General features: G+C 44.4%; 1 protein-coding gene across 2 annotated transcripts in view; it reads left to right on the forward strand.

Moving 5' to 3' along the window:
• The window catches only part of PTPRC (protein tyrosine phosphatase receptor type C), a 494588-nt gene that overhangs the window by 166426 nt on the left and 311704 nt on the right, over nucleotides 1–16458 (forward strand). For both annotated transcript variants that reach the window (XM_063940133.1, XM_063940134.1), the window contains exon 3: nucleotides 13132–13152. In XM_063940133.1, coding sequence (XP_063796203.1) covers nucleotides 13132–13152 — 21 coding nt within the window. The remainder of the gene's footprint in view (nucleotides 1–13131; nucleotides 13153–16458) is intronic.

Consider the following 16458-nt stretch of genomic DNA (forward strand, 5'->3'; position numbering starts at 1 on the left):
CGTGGTGCCTGTACGCCGAAAGTGTCCCGCAATTCTTCTGGCCACCGACAGCATCTCTTGCACACCCCTCTCGTTTTTTAAATAATTCTGCACCACCAAATTCAAGGTATGTGCAAAACATGGGACGTGCTGGAATTTGCCCATATTTAATGCACACACAATATTGCTGGCGTTGTCCGATGCCACAAATCCACAGGAGAGTCCAATTGGGGTAAGCCATTCTGCGATGATCTTCCTCAGTTGCCGTAAGAGGTTTTTAGCTGTGTGCGTATTCTGGAAACCGGTGATAAAAAGCGTAGCCTGCCTAGGAAAGAGTTGGCGTTTGCGAGATGCTGCTACTGGTGCCGCCGCTGCTGTTCTTGCGGCGGGAGTCAATACATCTACCCAGTGGGCTGTCACAGTCATATAGTCCTGAGTCTGCCCTGCTCCACTTGTCCACATGTCCGTGGTTAAGTGGACATTGGGTACAACTGCATTTTTTAGGACACTGGTGAGTCTTTTTCTGAGGTCTGTGTACATTTTCGGTATCGCCTGCCTAGAGAAATGGAACCTAGATGGTATTTGGTACCGGGGACACAGTACCTCAATCAAGTCTATAGTTGGCTCTGCAGTAATGATGGATACCGGAACCACGTTTCTCACCGCCCAGGATGCCAAGGCCTCAGTTATCCGCTTTGCAGCAGGATGACTGCTGTGATATTTCATCTTCCTCGCAAAGGACTGTTGGACAGTCAATTGCTTGGTGGAAGTAGTAAAAGTCGTCTTACGACTTCCCCTCTGGGATGACCATCGACTCCCAGCAGCAACAACAGCAGCGCCAGCAGCAGTAGGCGTTACACGCAAGGATGCATCGGAGGAATCCCAGGCAGGAGAGGACTCGTCAGAATTGACCGTGACATGGCCTGCAGGACTATTGGCATTCCTGGGGAAGGAGGAAATTGACACTGAGGGAGTTGGTGGGGTGGTTTGCGTGAGCTTGGTTACAAGAGAAAGGGATTTACTGGTCAGTGGACTGCTTCCGCTGTCGCCCAAAGTTTTTGAACTTGTCACTGACTTATAATGAATGCGCTGCAGGTGACGTATAAGGGAGGATGTTCCGAGGTGGTTAACGTCCTTACCCCTACTTATTACAGCTTGACAAAGGCAACACACGGCTTGACAAATGTTGTCCGCATTTCTGTTGAAATACTTCGACACCGAAGAGCTGATTTTTTTGGTATTTTCACCAGGCATGTCAGTGGCCATATTCCTCCCACGGACAACAGGTGTCTCCCCGGGTGCCTGACTTAAACAAACCACCTCACCATCAGAATCCTCCTGGTCAATTTCCTCCCCAGCGCCAGCAACACCCATATCCTCCTCATCCTGGTGTACTTCAAGACTGACATCTTCAATCTGACTATCAGGAACTGGACTGCGGGTGCTCCTTCCAGCACTTGCAGGGGGCGTGCAAATGGTGGAAGGCGCATGCTCTTCACGTCCAGTGTTGGGAAGGTCAGGCATCGCAACCGACACAATTGGACTCTCCTTGTGGATTTGTGATTTCGAAGAATGCACAGTCCTTTGCTGTGCTTTTGCCAGCTTAAGTCTTTTCATTTTTCTAGCGAGAGGCTGAGTGCTTCCATCCTCATGTGAAGCTGAACCACTAGCCATGAACATAGGCGAGGGCCTCAGCCGTTCCTTGCCACTCCGTGTGGTAAATGGCATATTGGCAAGTTTACGCTTCTCCTCCGACGATTTTATTTTAGATTTTTGAGTCCTTTTTTTACTGATATTTGGTGTTTTGGATTTTACATGCTCTGTACTATGACATTGGGCATCGGCCTTGGCAGACGACGTTGATGGTATTTCATCGTCTCAGCCATGACTAGTGGCAGCAGCTTCAGCACGAGGTGGAAGTCGATCTTGATCTTTCCCTATTTTTGGAACCTCAACATTTTTGTTCTCCATATTTTAATAGGCACAACTAAAAGGCACCTCAGGTAAACAATGGAGATGGATGGATACTAGTATACTTATGGATGACGAGTGACTGCCGACACAGAGGTAGCTACAGCCGTGGACTACCGTACTGCGTCTGCTAGTATAGACTGGATGATAATGATATAAAATATATATATATATCACTACTGCAGGACAGGTATATATTATATAATGACGGACCTGCTGGACACTGTCAGCAGATTCCTAAACTACTAGTATGAAGAAGATAGAAAAAAAAAAAAAAAACACCACAGGTAGGTATACAATTATGGACGAGCACTGCCGACACAGAGGTAGCTACAGCCGTGGACTACCGTACTGCGTCTGCTAGTATAGACTCGATGATAATAATATAAAAAAAATATATATATCACTACTGCAGGACAGGTATATATTATATAATGACGGACCTGCTGGACACTGTCAGCAGACTCCTAAACTACTAATATGAAGAAGATAGAAAAAAAAAACCCACCACAGGTAGGTATACAATTATGGACGAGCACTGCAGACACAGAGGTAGCTACAGCCGTGGACTACCGTACTGCGTCTGCTAGTATAGACTGGATGATAATGATATAAAAAATATATATATATCACTACTGCAGGACAGGTATATATTATATAATGACGGACCTGCTGGACACTGTCAGCAGACTCCTAAACTACTAGTATGAAGAAGATAGAAAAAAAAAACCACCACAGGTAGGTATACAATTATGGACGAGCACTGCCGACACAGAGGTAGCTACAGCCGTGGACTACTGTACTGCATCTGCTAGTATAGACTGGATGATAATGATATAATATATATATATATATCACTACTGCAGGACAGGTATATATTATATAATGACGGACCTGCTGGACAATGTCAGCAGACTCCTAAACTACTAGTATGAAGAAGATAGAAAAAAAAAACCACCACAGGTAGGTATACAATTATGGACGAGCGACTGCTGACACAGAGGTAGCTACAGCCGTGGACTACCGTACTGCGTCTGCTAGTATAGACTGGATGATGATATAAAAAATATATTTATATCACTACTGCAGGACAGGTATATATTATATAATGACGGACCTGCTGGACACTGTCAGCAGACTCCTAAACTACTAGTATGAAGAAGATAGAAAAAAAAAACCACAGGTAGGTATACAATTATGGACGAGCACTGCCGACACAGAGGTAGCTACAGCCGTGGACTACCGTACTGCGTCTGCTAGTATAGACTGGATGATAATGATATAAAATATATATATATATCACTACTGCAGGACATGTATATATTATATAATGACGGACCTGCTGGACACTGTCAGCAGACCCCTAAACTACTAGTATGAAGAAGATAGAAAAAAAAACCACCACAGGTAGGTATACAATTATGGACGAGCGACTGCCGACACAGAGGTAGCTACAGCCGTGGACTACCGTACTGCGTCTGCTAGTATAGACTGGATGATAATGATATAAAAAATATATATATATCACTACTGCAGGACAGGTATATATTATATAATGACGGACCTGCTGGACACTGTCAGCAGACTCCTAAACTACTAGTATGAAGAAGATAGAAAAAAAAAACCCACCACAGGTAGGTATACAATTATGGACGAGCACTGCCGACACAGAGGTAGCTACAGCCGTGGACTACCGTACTGCGTCTGCTAGTATAGACTGGATGATAATGATATAAAAAATATATATATATCACTACTGCAGGACAGGTATATATTATATAATGACGGACCTGCTGGACACTGTCAGCAGACTCCTAAACTACTAGTATGAAGAAGATAGAAAAAAAAAACCCACCACAGGTAGGTATACAATTATGGAAGAGCGACTGCCGACACAGAGGTAGCTACAGCCGTGGACTACCGTACTGCGTCTGCTAGTATAGACTGGATGATAATGATATAAAAAATATATATATATCACTACTGCAGGACAGGTATATATTATATAATGACGGACCTGCTGGACACTGTCAGCAGACTCCTAAACTACTAGTATGAAGAAGATAGAAAAAATAAAACCACCACAGGTAGGTATACAATTATGGATGAGCGACTGCCGACACAGAGGTAGCTACAGCCGTGGACTACCGCACTGCGTCTGCTAGTATAGACTGGATGATAATGATATAAAAAATATATATATATCACTACTGCAGGACAGGTATATATTATATAATGACGGACCAGCTGGACACTGTCAGCAGACTCCTAAACTACTAGTATGAAGAAGATAGAAAAAAAAAACCACCACAGGTAGGTATACAATTATGGACGAGCACTGCCGACACAGAGGTAGCTACAGCCGTGGACTACCGTACTGCGTCTGCTAGTATAGACTGGATGATAATGATATAAAAAATATATATATATATCACTACTGCAGGTATATATTATAATATAATGAATGACGGACCTGCTGGACACTGTCTGTCAGCAGAATGCGTTTATAGAATAAAAAAAAAAACACCACACGAGTGTTTAACTTTTTCAGGCAGACAATATACTGGTGGTCTCTGGTCAGTCACACTGGCAGCAAAAGTGTGCACTGTTATGTACTCCTGCTATAACTGCTCCCCAGTCTCCCCCACAATTAAGCTGTGTGAGCAGTGAGCACTCAGCACAGTCAGATATACATTAGAGATGAGCGGGTTCGGTTCCTCTGAATCCGAACCCGCCCGAACTTCATGTTTTTTCTCACGGGTCCGAGCGACTCGGATCTTCCCGCCTTGCTCGGTTAACCCGAGCGCGCCCGAACGTCATCATGACGCTGTCGGATTCTCGCGAGGCTCGGATTCTATCGCGAGACTCGGATTCTATATAAGGAGCCGCGCGTCGCCGCCATTTTCACACGTGCATTGAGATTGATAGGGAGAGGACGTGGCTGGCGTCCTCTCCATTTAGATTAGAAGAGAGAGAGTGAGATTGATTTGAGACAGAGACACTTGATTTACTGGAGCTTAGGAGTACTGTAGAGAGTGCAGAGTTTACTAGTGACTGACCACAGTGACCACCAGACAGTGCAGTTTTATTTAATATAATCCGTTCTCTGCCTGAAAAAAACGATACACAGTGACTCAGTCACATACCATATCTGTGTGCACTGCTCAGCCCAGTGTGCTGCATCATTTATGTATATATCTGACTGTGCTCACACAGCTTATAATTGTGGGGGAGACTGGGGAGCAGTGCCAGTTATAGGTTATAGCAGGAGCCAGGAGTACATATTATTAAAATTAAACAGTGCACACTTTTGCTGCAGGAGTGCCACTGCCAGTGTGACTGACCAGTGACCTGACCACACTGACCACCAGTATAGTTAGTAGTATACTATATTGTGATTGCCTGAAAAAGTTAAACACTCGTCGTGTGACTTGTGTGGTGTTTTTTTTTTTATTCTATAAAAAACTCATTCTGCTGACAGACAGTGTCCAGCAGGTCCGTCATTATATAATATATACCTGTCCGGCTGCAGTAGTGATATATATATATTTTTTATATCATTATTTATTATCCAGTCGCAGCAGACACAGTACGGTAGTTCACGGCTGTAGCTACCTCTGTGTCGGCACTCGGCAGTCCATCCATAATTGTATACCACCTACCCGTGGTTTTTTTTCTTTCTTCTTTATACATACTACATCTCATTATCATCCAGTCTATATTAGCAGCAGACACAGTACAGTACGGTAGTCCACGGCTGTAGCTACCTCTGTGTCGGCACTCGGCAGTCCGTCCATAATTGTATACCACCTACCCGTGTTTTTTTTTTCTTTCTTCTTTATACATACATACTACATCTCATTATCAACCAGTCTATATTAGCAGCAGACACAGTACAGTACGGTAGTCCACGGCTGTAGCTACCTCTGTATCTGCACTCGGCAGTCCGTCCATAATTGTATACCACCTACCCGTGTTTTTTTTTTCTTTCTTCTTTATACATACATACTACATCTCATTATCAACCAGTCTATATTAGCAGCAGACACAGTACAGTACGGTAGTCCACGGCTGTAGCTACCTCTGTGTCGGCACTCGGCAGTCCATCCATAATTGTATACCACCTACCCGTGGTTTTTTTTTTTCTTCTTTATACATACTACATCTCATTATCATCCAGTCTATATTAGCAGCAGACACAGTACAGTACGGTAGTCCACGGCTGTAGCTACCTCTGTGTCGGCACTCGGCAGTCCGTCCATAATTGTATACCACCTACCCGTGGTTTTTTTTTCTTTCTTCTTTATACATACATACTACATCTCTTTATCAACCAGTCTATATTAGCAGCAGACACAGTACAGTACGGTAGTCCACGGCTGTAGCTACCTCTGTGTCGGCACTCGGCAGTCCATCCATAATTGTATACCACCTATCCGTGGTTTTTTTTTCTTTCTTCTTTATACATACATACTACATCTCTTTATCAACCAGTCTATATTAGCAGCAGACACAGTACAGTAGTCCACGGCTGTAGCTACCTCTGTGTCGGCACTCGGCAGTCCATCCATAATTGTATACCACCTACCCGTGGTTTTTTTTTCTTTCTTCTTTATACATACATGCTACATCTCTTTATCAACCAGTCTATATTAGCAGCAGACACAGTACGGTAGTCCACGGCTGTAGCTACCTCTGTGTCGGCACTCGGCAGTCCGTCCATAATTGTATACCACCTACCCGTGGTTTTCTTTTCTTTCTTCTTTATACATACATACTACATCTCTTTATCAACCAGTCTATATTAGCAGCAGACACAGTACAGTACGGTAGTCCACGGCTGTAGCTACCTCTGTGTCGGCACTCGGCAGTCCGTCCATAATTGTATACCACCTACCCGTGGTTTTTTTTTCTTTCTTCTTTATACATACATACTACATCTCTTTATCAACCAGTCTATATTAGCAGCAGACACAGTACAGTACGGTAGTCCATGGCTGTAGCTACCTCTGTGTCGGCACTCGGCAGTCCGTCCATAATTGTATACCACCTACCCGTGTTTTTTTATTCTTTCTTCTTTATACATACATACTACATCTCTTTATCAACCAGTCTATATTAGCAGCAGACACAGTACGGTAGTACACGGCTGTAGCTACCTCTGTGTCGGCACTCGGCAGTCCGTCCATAATTGTATACTAGTATCCATCCATCTCCATTGTTTACCTGAGGTGCCTTTTAGTTGTGCCTATTAAAATATGGAGAACAAAAATGTTGAGGTTCCAAAATTAGGGAAAGATCAAGATCCACTTCCACCTCGTGCTGATGCTGCTGCCACTAGTCATGGCCGAGACGATGAAATGCCAGCAACGTCGTCTGCCAAGGCCGATGCCCAATGTCATAGTACAGAGCATGTCAAATCCAAAACACCAAATATCAGTAAAAAAGGACTCCAAAACCTAAAATAAAATTGTCGGAGGAGAAGCGTAAACTTGCCAATATGCCATTTACCACACGGAGTGGCAAGGAACGGCTGAGGCCCTTGCCTATGTTCATGGCTAGTGGTTCAGCTTCACATGAGGATGGAGGCACTCAGCCTCTCGCTAGAAAAATGAAAAGACTCAAGCTGGCAAAAGCAGTAGCACCGCAAAGAACTGTGCGTTCTTCGAAATCCCAAATCCACAAGGAGAGTCCAATTGTGTCGGTTGCGATGCCTGACCTTCCCAACACTGGACGTGAAGAGCATGCGCCTTCCACCATTTGCACGCCCCCTGCAAGTGCTGGAAGGAGCACCCGCAGTCCAGTTCCTGATAGTCAGATTGAAGATGTCAGTGTTGAAGTACACCAGGATGAGGAGGATATGGGTGTTGCTGGCGCTGGGGAGGAAATTGACCAGGAGGATTCTGATGGTGAGGTGGTTTGTTTAAGTCAGGCACCCGGGGAGACACCTGTTGTCCGTGGGAGGAATATGGCCGTTGACATGCCTGGTGAAAATACCAAAAAAATCAGCTCTTCGGTGTGGAACTATTTCAACAGAAATGCAGACAACAGGTGTCAAGCCGTGTGTTCCCTTTGTCAAGCTGTAATAAGTAGGGGTAAGGACGTTAACCACCTCGGAACATCCTCCCTTATACGTCACCTGCAGCGCATTCATAATAAGTCAGTGACAAGTTCAAAAACTTTGGGTGACAGCGGAAGCAGTCCACTGACCAGTAAATCCCTTCCTCTTGTAACCAAGCTCACGCAAACCACCCCACCAACTCCCTCAGTGTCAATTTCCTCCTTCCCCAGGAATGCCAATAGTCCTGCAGGCCATGTCACTGGCAATTCTGACGATTCCTCTCCTGCCTGGGATTCCTCCGATGCATCCTTGCGTGTAACGCCTACTGCTGCTGGCGCTGCTGTTGTTGCTGCTGGGAGTCGATGGTCATCCCAGAGGGGAAGTCGTAAGACCACTTTTACTACTTCCACCAAGCAATTGACTGTCCAACAGTCCTTTGCGAGGAAGATGAAATATCACAGCAGTCATCCTACTGCAAAGCGGATAACTGAGGCCTTGGCATCCTGGTTGGTGAGAAACGTGGTTCCGGTATCCATCATTACTGCAGAGCCAACTAGAGACTTGTTGGAGGTACTATGTCCCCGGTACCAAATACCATCTAGGTTCCATTTCTCTAGGCAGGCGATACCGAAAATGTACACAGACCTCAGAAAAAGAGTCACCAGTGTCCTAAAAAATGCAGCTGTACCCAATGTCCACTTAACCACGGACATGTGGACAAGTGGAGCAGGGCAGGGTCAGGACTATATGACTGTGACAGCCCACTGGGTAGATGTATGGACTCCCGTCGCAAGAACAGCAGCGGCGGCACCAGTAGCAGCATCTCGCAAACGCCAACTCTTTCCTAGGCAGGCTACGCTTTGTATCACCGGTTTCCAGAATACGCACACAGCTGAAAACCTCTTACGGCAACTGAGGAAGATCATCGCGGAATGGCTTACCCCAATTGGACTCTCCTGTGGATTTGTGGCATCGGACAACGCCAGCAATATTGTGTGTGCATTAAATATGGGCAAATTCCAGCACGTCCCATGTTTTGCACATACCTTGAATTTGGTGGTGCAGAATTATTTAAAAAACGAGAGGGGCGTGCAAGAGATGCTGTCGGTGGCCAGAAGAATTGCGGGACACTTTCGGCGTACAGGCACCACGTACAGAAGACTGGAGCACCACCAAAAACTACTGAACCTGCCCTGCCATCATCTGAAGCAAGAAGTGGTAACGAGGTGGAATTCAACCCTCTATATGCTTCAGAGGTTGGAGGAGCAGCAAAAGGCCATTCAAGCCTATACAATTGAGCACGATATAGGAGGTGGAATGCACCTGTCTCAAGCGCAGTGGAGAATGATTTCAACGTTGTGCAAGGTTCTGATGCCCTTTGAACTTGCCACACGTGAAGTCAGTTCAGACACTGCCAGCCTGAGTCAGGTCATTCCCCTCATCAGGCTTTTGCAGAAGAAGCTGGAGACATTGAAGAAGGAGCTAACACGGAGCGATTCCGCTAGGCATGTGGGACTTGTGGATGGAGCCCTTAATTCGCTTAACAAGGATTCACGGGTGGTCAATCTGTTGAAATCAGAGCACTACATTTTGGCCACCATGCTCGATCCTAGATTTAAAGCCTACCTTGGATCTCTCTTTCCGGCAGACACAAGTCTGCTGGGGTTGAAAGACCTGCTGGTGAGAAAATTGTCAAGTCAAGCGGAACGCGACCTGTCAACATCTCCTCCTTCACATTCTCCCGCAACTGGGGGTGCGAGGAAAAGGCTCAGAATTCCGAGCCCACCCGCTGGCGGTGATGCAGGGCAGTCTGGAGCGACTGCTGATGCTGACATCTGGTCCGGACTGAAGGACCTGACAACGATTACGGACATGTCGTCTACTGTCACTGCATATGATTCTCTCCCCATTGAAAGATTGGTGGAGGATTATATGAGTGACCGCATCCAAGTAGGCACGTCACACAGTCCGTACTTATACTGGCAGGAAAAAGAGGCAATTTGGAGGCCCTTGCACAAACTGGCTTTATTCTACCTAAGTTGCCCTCCCACAAGTGTGTACTCCGAAAGAGTGTTTAGTGCCGCCGCTCACCTTGTCAGCAATCGGCGTACGAGGTTACATCCAGAAAATGTGGAGAAGATGATGTTCATTAAAATGAATTATAATCAATTCCTCCGCGGAGACATTGACCAGCAGCAATTGCCTCCACAAAGTACACAGGGAGCTGAGATGGTGGATTCCAGTGGGGACGAATTGATAATCTGTGAGGAGGGGGATGTACACGGTGATATATCGGAGGATGATGATGAGGTGGACATCTTGCCTCTGTAGAGCCAGTTTGTGCAAGGAGAGATTAATTGCTTCTTTTTTGGGGGGGGGTCCAAACCAACCCGTCATATCAGTCACAGTCGTGTGGCAGACCCTGTCACTGAAATGATGGGTTGGTTAAAGTGTGCATGTCCTGTTTTGTTTATACAACATAAGGGTGGGTGGGAGGGCCCAAGGACAATTCCATCTTGCACCTCTTTTTTCTTTTATTTTTCTTTGCGTCATGTGCTGTTTGGGGAGGGTTTTTTGGAAGGGCCATCCTACGTGACACTGCAGTGCCACTCCTAGATGGGCCCGGTGTTTGTGTCGGCCACTAGGGTCGCTTATCTTACTCACACAGTCAGCTACCTCATTGCGCCTCTTTTTTTCTTTGCGTCATGTGCTGTTTGGGGAGGGTTTTTTGGAAGGGCCATCCTACGTGACACTGCAGTGCCACTCCTAGATGGGCCCGGTGTTTGTGTCGGCCACTAGGGTCGCTTATCTTACTCACACAGTCAGCTACCTCATTGCGCCTCTTTTTTTCTTTGCGTCATGTGCTGTTTGGGGAGGGTTTTTTGGAAGGGACATCCTGCGTGACACTGCAGTGCCACTCCTAGATGGGCCCGGTGTTTGTGTCGGCCACTAGGGTCGCTAATCTTACTCACACAGCTACCTCATTGCGCCTCTTTTTTTCTTTGCGTCATGTGCTGTTTGGGGAGGGTTTTTTGGAAGGGACATCCTGCGTGACACTGCAGTGCCACTCCTAGATGGGCCCGGTGTTTGTGTCGGCCACTAGGGTCGCTAATCTTACTCACACAGCTACCTCATTGCGCCTCTTTTTTTCTTTGCGTCATGTGCTGTTTGGGGAGGGTTTTTTGGAAGGGACATCCTGCGTGACACTGCAGTGCCACTCCTAGATGGGCCCGGTGTTTGTGTCGGCCACTAGGGTCGCTTATCTTACTCACACAGTCAGCTACCTCATTGCGCCTCTTTTTTTCTTTGCGTCATGTGCTGTTTGGGGAGGGTTTTTTGGAAGGGACATCCTGCGTGACACTGCAGTGCCACTCCTAGATGGGCCCGGTGTTTGTGTCGGCCACTAGGGTCGCTTATCTTACTCACACAGCGACCTCGGTGCAAATTTTAGGACTAAAAATAATATTGTGAGGTGTGAGGTATTCAGAATAGACTGAAAATGAGTGGAAATTATGGTTTTTGAGGTTAATAATACTTTGGGATCAAAATGACCCCCAAATTCTATGATTTAAGCTGTTTTTTAGGGTTTTTTGAAAAAAACACCCGAATCCAAAACACACCCGAATCCGACAAAAAAAATTCGGTGAGGTTTTGCCAAAACGCGGTCGAACCCAAAACACGGCCGCGGAACCGAACCCAAAACCAAAACACAAAACCCGAAAAATTTCAGGCGCTCATCACTAATATACATAGATGATATTATCATGCAGCACACTGAGGCTGAGCACAGATATGGTATGTGACTGTGTATCGTTTTTTTTCAGGCAGAGAACGGATTTTAAATAATAAATAAAACTGGTGGTCACTAGTATAACTATCAGCAAAACTCTGCACTCTCTGAGTACTCCAGTCCTAATGCTCCCCAAAATTACTAAAATTAAATTACTAGTAAATCAAGTGTCTCACTCTCTATCTAAACGGAGAGGACGCCAGCCACGTCCTCTCCCTATCAATTTCAATGCACGTGTGAAAATGGCGGCGATGCGCGGCTCCTTATATAGAATCCGAGTCTTGCGATAGAATACGAGCCTCGCGAGAATCCGACAGCGGGATGATGACGTTCGGGCGCGCTCGGGTTAGCCGAGCAAGGCGGGAAGATCCGAGTCTGCCTCGGACCCGTGTAAAAAGGCTGAAGTTCGGGGGGGTTCGGATTCCGAGGAACCGAACCCGCTCATCTCTACTATTAACACGTTTGTTTAGGCAGGATCATTGGTTTTCATAATTCTTTATGAAAAAACCTGTATTAAAACATTGCATCCACATCAAAATAATGAAGATAACTGTCTGAAAGCATGACTATACAATTCATGTTTTTCTCAAACACAGTTTAAGCATGTAGTCCAGGCATTCCCAACTCAGGTCCTCAGATCACACTAACAGTACAGATTCTAGCGATATCCATGCTTGAGCACAGGTGACTTAATTAGTACCTCAGTTATATGATTTAACACATACTTGCCTACTCTCCTGGAATGGCCCGGGAGGCTCCCGAAAATTGGGTGGCCCTCCCTTTCCCCCAGAAAGGTTGGCAAGCCTCCCGTTCTCCCTGTCAGGCCCACCACATCCCTCCTCGGCCACCCACAGCAATATAGGGGGGGGGGGAGCCACAATGATGCGATCGTATCACGCCCTTAGACTGCCCACTTTCCCATTGTCACTCCCTCGGACAGCCCACATTGGCTCTGACCACGCCCTCGGATGGCCTATCATGCCGCCGGCCACGCCCCCATGCGCCTACAATGCTGCCTACTCCCAGGGGGGGCAACAAGGTAGGCAAGTATGAATTAACCATCTGTGCTGAAGCCTGATGTAATCCTATATGCTAGGCTGACCATACTAGCCCTTTAAACTGGGACACTCATGAACTACACAGGTTATGTGATGCAATATTCAATTGTATTTTTATTTAGTAGTGGTACTGTGACAATGTTCTACCATGAACTACTATTACCTAAATGTAAATGATAAATATTGTAAGTTACTGAATATGTTTATTAAAATTAAGATGTGACATCTTTTAAAATGTGTCGACTGATATCCTGTTGATTTTTGTTTTCCAGGTCAAATGAGCAACGGAACTGGTAATCTTTTTAAAACTTCAATTTCATGATATGTCAGTTTAGAAAGTACTAAAAATCTACACATTATTGTCCATTTTGAGTGAATATCACAATTCAACTTTAGAGAATACAATATTAAAATAGTTATACAAAGGCTGCAACATTATCTGTGAACAGATGTAAATGGCAGATTCATATTGTATTAATGTAGACAAACTGTAACTTTGAGTTTAACAAGTTTGATAAAAAGGTAAAAGAATAAATAAAAGTTATGAGTTATTTATTTAAAAATGTACTTATTCAGATTATTATTCAGATATTAATATATTAAGATTTCAAATCAATATAAGGATAAATTATGTTTGCTGTATATAATGAAGATCTGTGTACAGATGGAGCCTCCATTATCTTGGCTGCATACGCAGCGTGCCCGTGTGGAAGGAGGCGCGTCTAATCGTAGGGAGGCGCACAGAGCATTTGGCGTTACCTTTGAGTGTAATACCTGCGATTATCCACCAGATGTCACTTTTTAAAATTACCATTGCATATGCGTGTGGTCTCCATTAAAATACAATACTGAACTACAGCGGAAGAACTGCTTTACTGGTGCATCTCATTATGCTATAATATTCTACAGTATGTCATACAGTAGGGTTGTATTCATGTGACCGGCGGTCAGCTGAACGACAGTCACATGACCTCCTCCACCATCCCGATGGCTCACTATCCCGATGGTCGGCATGCCGACCAACAGGGACTATTTCCACTCGTGGGAATAGAACCCGTGGCGACCACAGGTCGCCACCGAGCCCGCAGCGTGGTGAGTGCAGCGAGCCCGCAAGAGGCTTGCTGCACTTGCCCCTCCCCGCCGGGATCCCGGCGTCGGTAAGCTGACCGCCGGTCAGCCGTACTACACCCATACAGTATATAACAGTATATACAGTACGGACACAAATAGTACAGCATATACAGATGCAAACGAACGTGTTACAAATACAGTATGGTCTATTGATGTTAGGAATATGTGAGCATCCAAATCCCATAGTATTAAGAATAATGAGTAGAGATAAAAGCTCCTCCCTACTTTCATGGATGCCAAATCACTGTGCTTAGCATCTCTGTACAGTATTTTGTATTTGAGTACTAAATAGCATGAACAGCTTGTAACGTACAGTACTCTGCTGTAAAGGCTACAGTGGCAAGTGTTATCTTTATAAGTATAATGGGGAGAGATAAAAGCTCCTCCCTAAGTTCCTGGATGCCAAATCACCGTCCTTAATATCTCTGTACAGTATTTTCAATTTGAGAACTAAATAGCACGAACAGCTTGTAACATACTCTGCTGTAATGGTTACAGCGGCAAGTGTTATCTTTATAAGTACAAAGGGGAGAGATAAAAGCTCCTCCCTAAGTTCCTGGTTGCCAAATCACTGTGCTTAGCATCTCTGTACAGCATTTTGCATTTGAGTACTAAATAGCACAAACAGCTTGTAACGTACAGTGGCAAGTGTTATCTTTAGAAGTATAAGAGGGAGAGATAAAAGCCCCTCCCTAAGTTCCTGGATGCCAAATCACTGTGCTTAGCGTCTCTGTACAGTGTTTTGTATTTGCTCTAAATAGCACGAACAGCTTGTAACGTGCAGCAGCAAGTGTTATCTTTCTAAGTATAATAGGGAGAGATAAAAGCTCCTCCCTAACTTCCTGGATGTCAAATCATCGTGCTTAGCATCTCTGTACAGTATTTTGTATTTGAGTACTAAATAGCACGAACAGCTTGTAATGTACACCGGGAGCCTGCACAGTTTATACAGTAGACAGGGAGGGAGGTCAGGTTACAATAAATGTACAACACAATACTGTACTGTATACAAAAATCAGATAGAGAACTGCAGTCGCTTTGATAGAGGTGTAAATGGTACAGTAGCAGTGATCAATTCTCATAAAGTACAACACAGATTCTCTAACACCAATGATCTACAGTACTGTGTTGCTCGAACAGTTAGTTGTGTCAGAATACACTCATTTATATTAATTGGTATGTCTATGGGTCCTCATTGCCACTGTGTATTTTAGATAGCGGAATGAGTCGCTCCTGCAGATTTACCCTGATTTATGTAAAACCTGTGTGCACACTTCTATTGTATGTGGAAGTATATTACAATAGATGGAAAAAAAATATTAATAAAGTGAGTGTCAGAAAAAAAATACACTCGGACTTTGGGAATAAAACCCGGAACTCTCAGCATGGGAGGCGGACGACTTCACCACTTGCCCACACCACTTCATGGAAGATACACAAGATCATGAAAGTACTGTAAGCAGCAATTCCTTCCCATTGGTGTTTGTTTATGCCGTTAAGGGACTTGGACGCTCATATTGTACAAAACATACAGCATACTGTACATACTTTAACATCAATGAACTACATTATTGCTTTCACACATTAGTTGCGCATGTATACACTATATTAATTTTTACTCTATTGCTTTGTCTATGGGACTTGGACGCTCACATGCAGTAACAGCAATTGACAAGTGCTTTAATACGTTCGTTTGCGTCTGTATAAACTATTTTGTTTTATTGACCCTCTCCATCTGACCATTGGTCTGTGTGTATATTAACATTACAGTCATCACTGACAATTTGCCAGAGCTTGTACTGCAGATCATTCTGTCGCTATTTGCTCTAAAGTACTGGATTAGTGGAGCATAAGCCACCCAGTGGTGGAGATTTGTATTGCATGCTGAGTATGTAGTCATGCCACAATGCGCCTATCCGTGATTAAACTCAGCAACGTAAGCTATTGCCTAGGTGCAACTAAACCTCTGTTTAGGCGGAGAAACAGCCAAGATAACGGAGGCTCCATCTGTATTCTTCATATAAAGAATGTTCTAGCCCCTATCACACATTTTTTTAACCTTAGTGGCAGGATAATTCTATCTGCGGCTGAGGCTACTGTATATTCATTATTTTCACTGAAAGACTCAGTAAAACCAACCAATTGACTATGGGTGGATTAATCAACTTATCATTATTTTAAGAGCAGATTTTTGATCATTTGATCTCTTTAGTTTTATTTGAATAAAATACCTCTTCTTTAGGAAAATACTCACTTATAAGTGTTAACAATTCTACTGTAAATAGGAAGTGAATCGCACTACATGTTATGAATTTGTTCACATCAATTGTTCTTTTTTCTGCATTGTGGTTGCAGCATCACTGTTTCAAATATTAATATTTATCCATTTGGGCTGAGAAGTTGCACTTATTCACTTTGCACTAATGCAATTATAGATCTACAATATTCACTATTTTTAAACACTATTT

This window comes from Pseudophryne corroboree, chromosome 9 (genome assembly GCF_028390025.1).
Source record: "Pseudophryne corroboree isolate aPseCor3 chromosome 9, aPseCor3.hap2, whole genome shotgun sequence".
Taxonomy (NCBI): Eukaryota; Metazoa; Chordata; class Amphibia; order Anura; family Myobatrachidae; genus Pseudophryne; species Pseudophryne corroboree.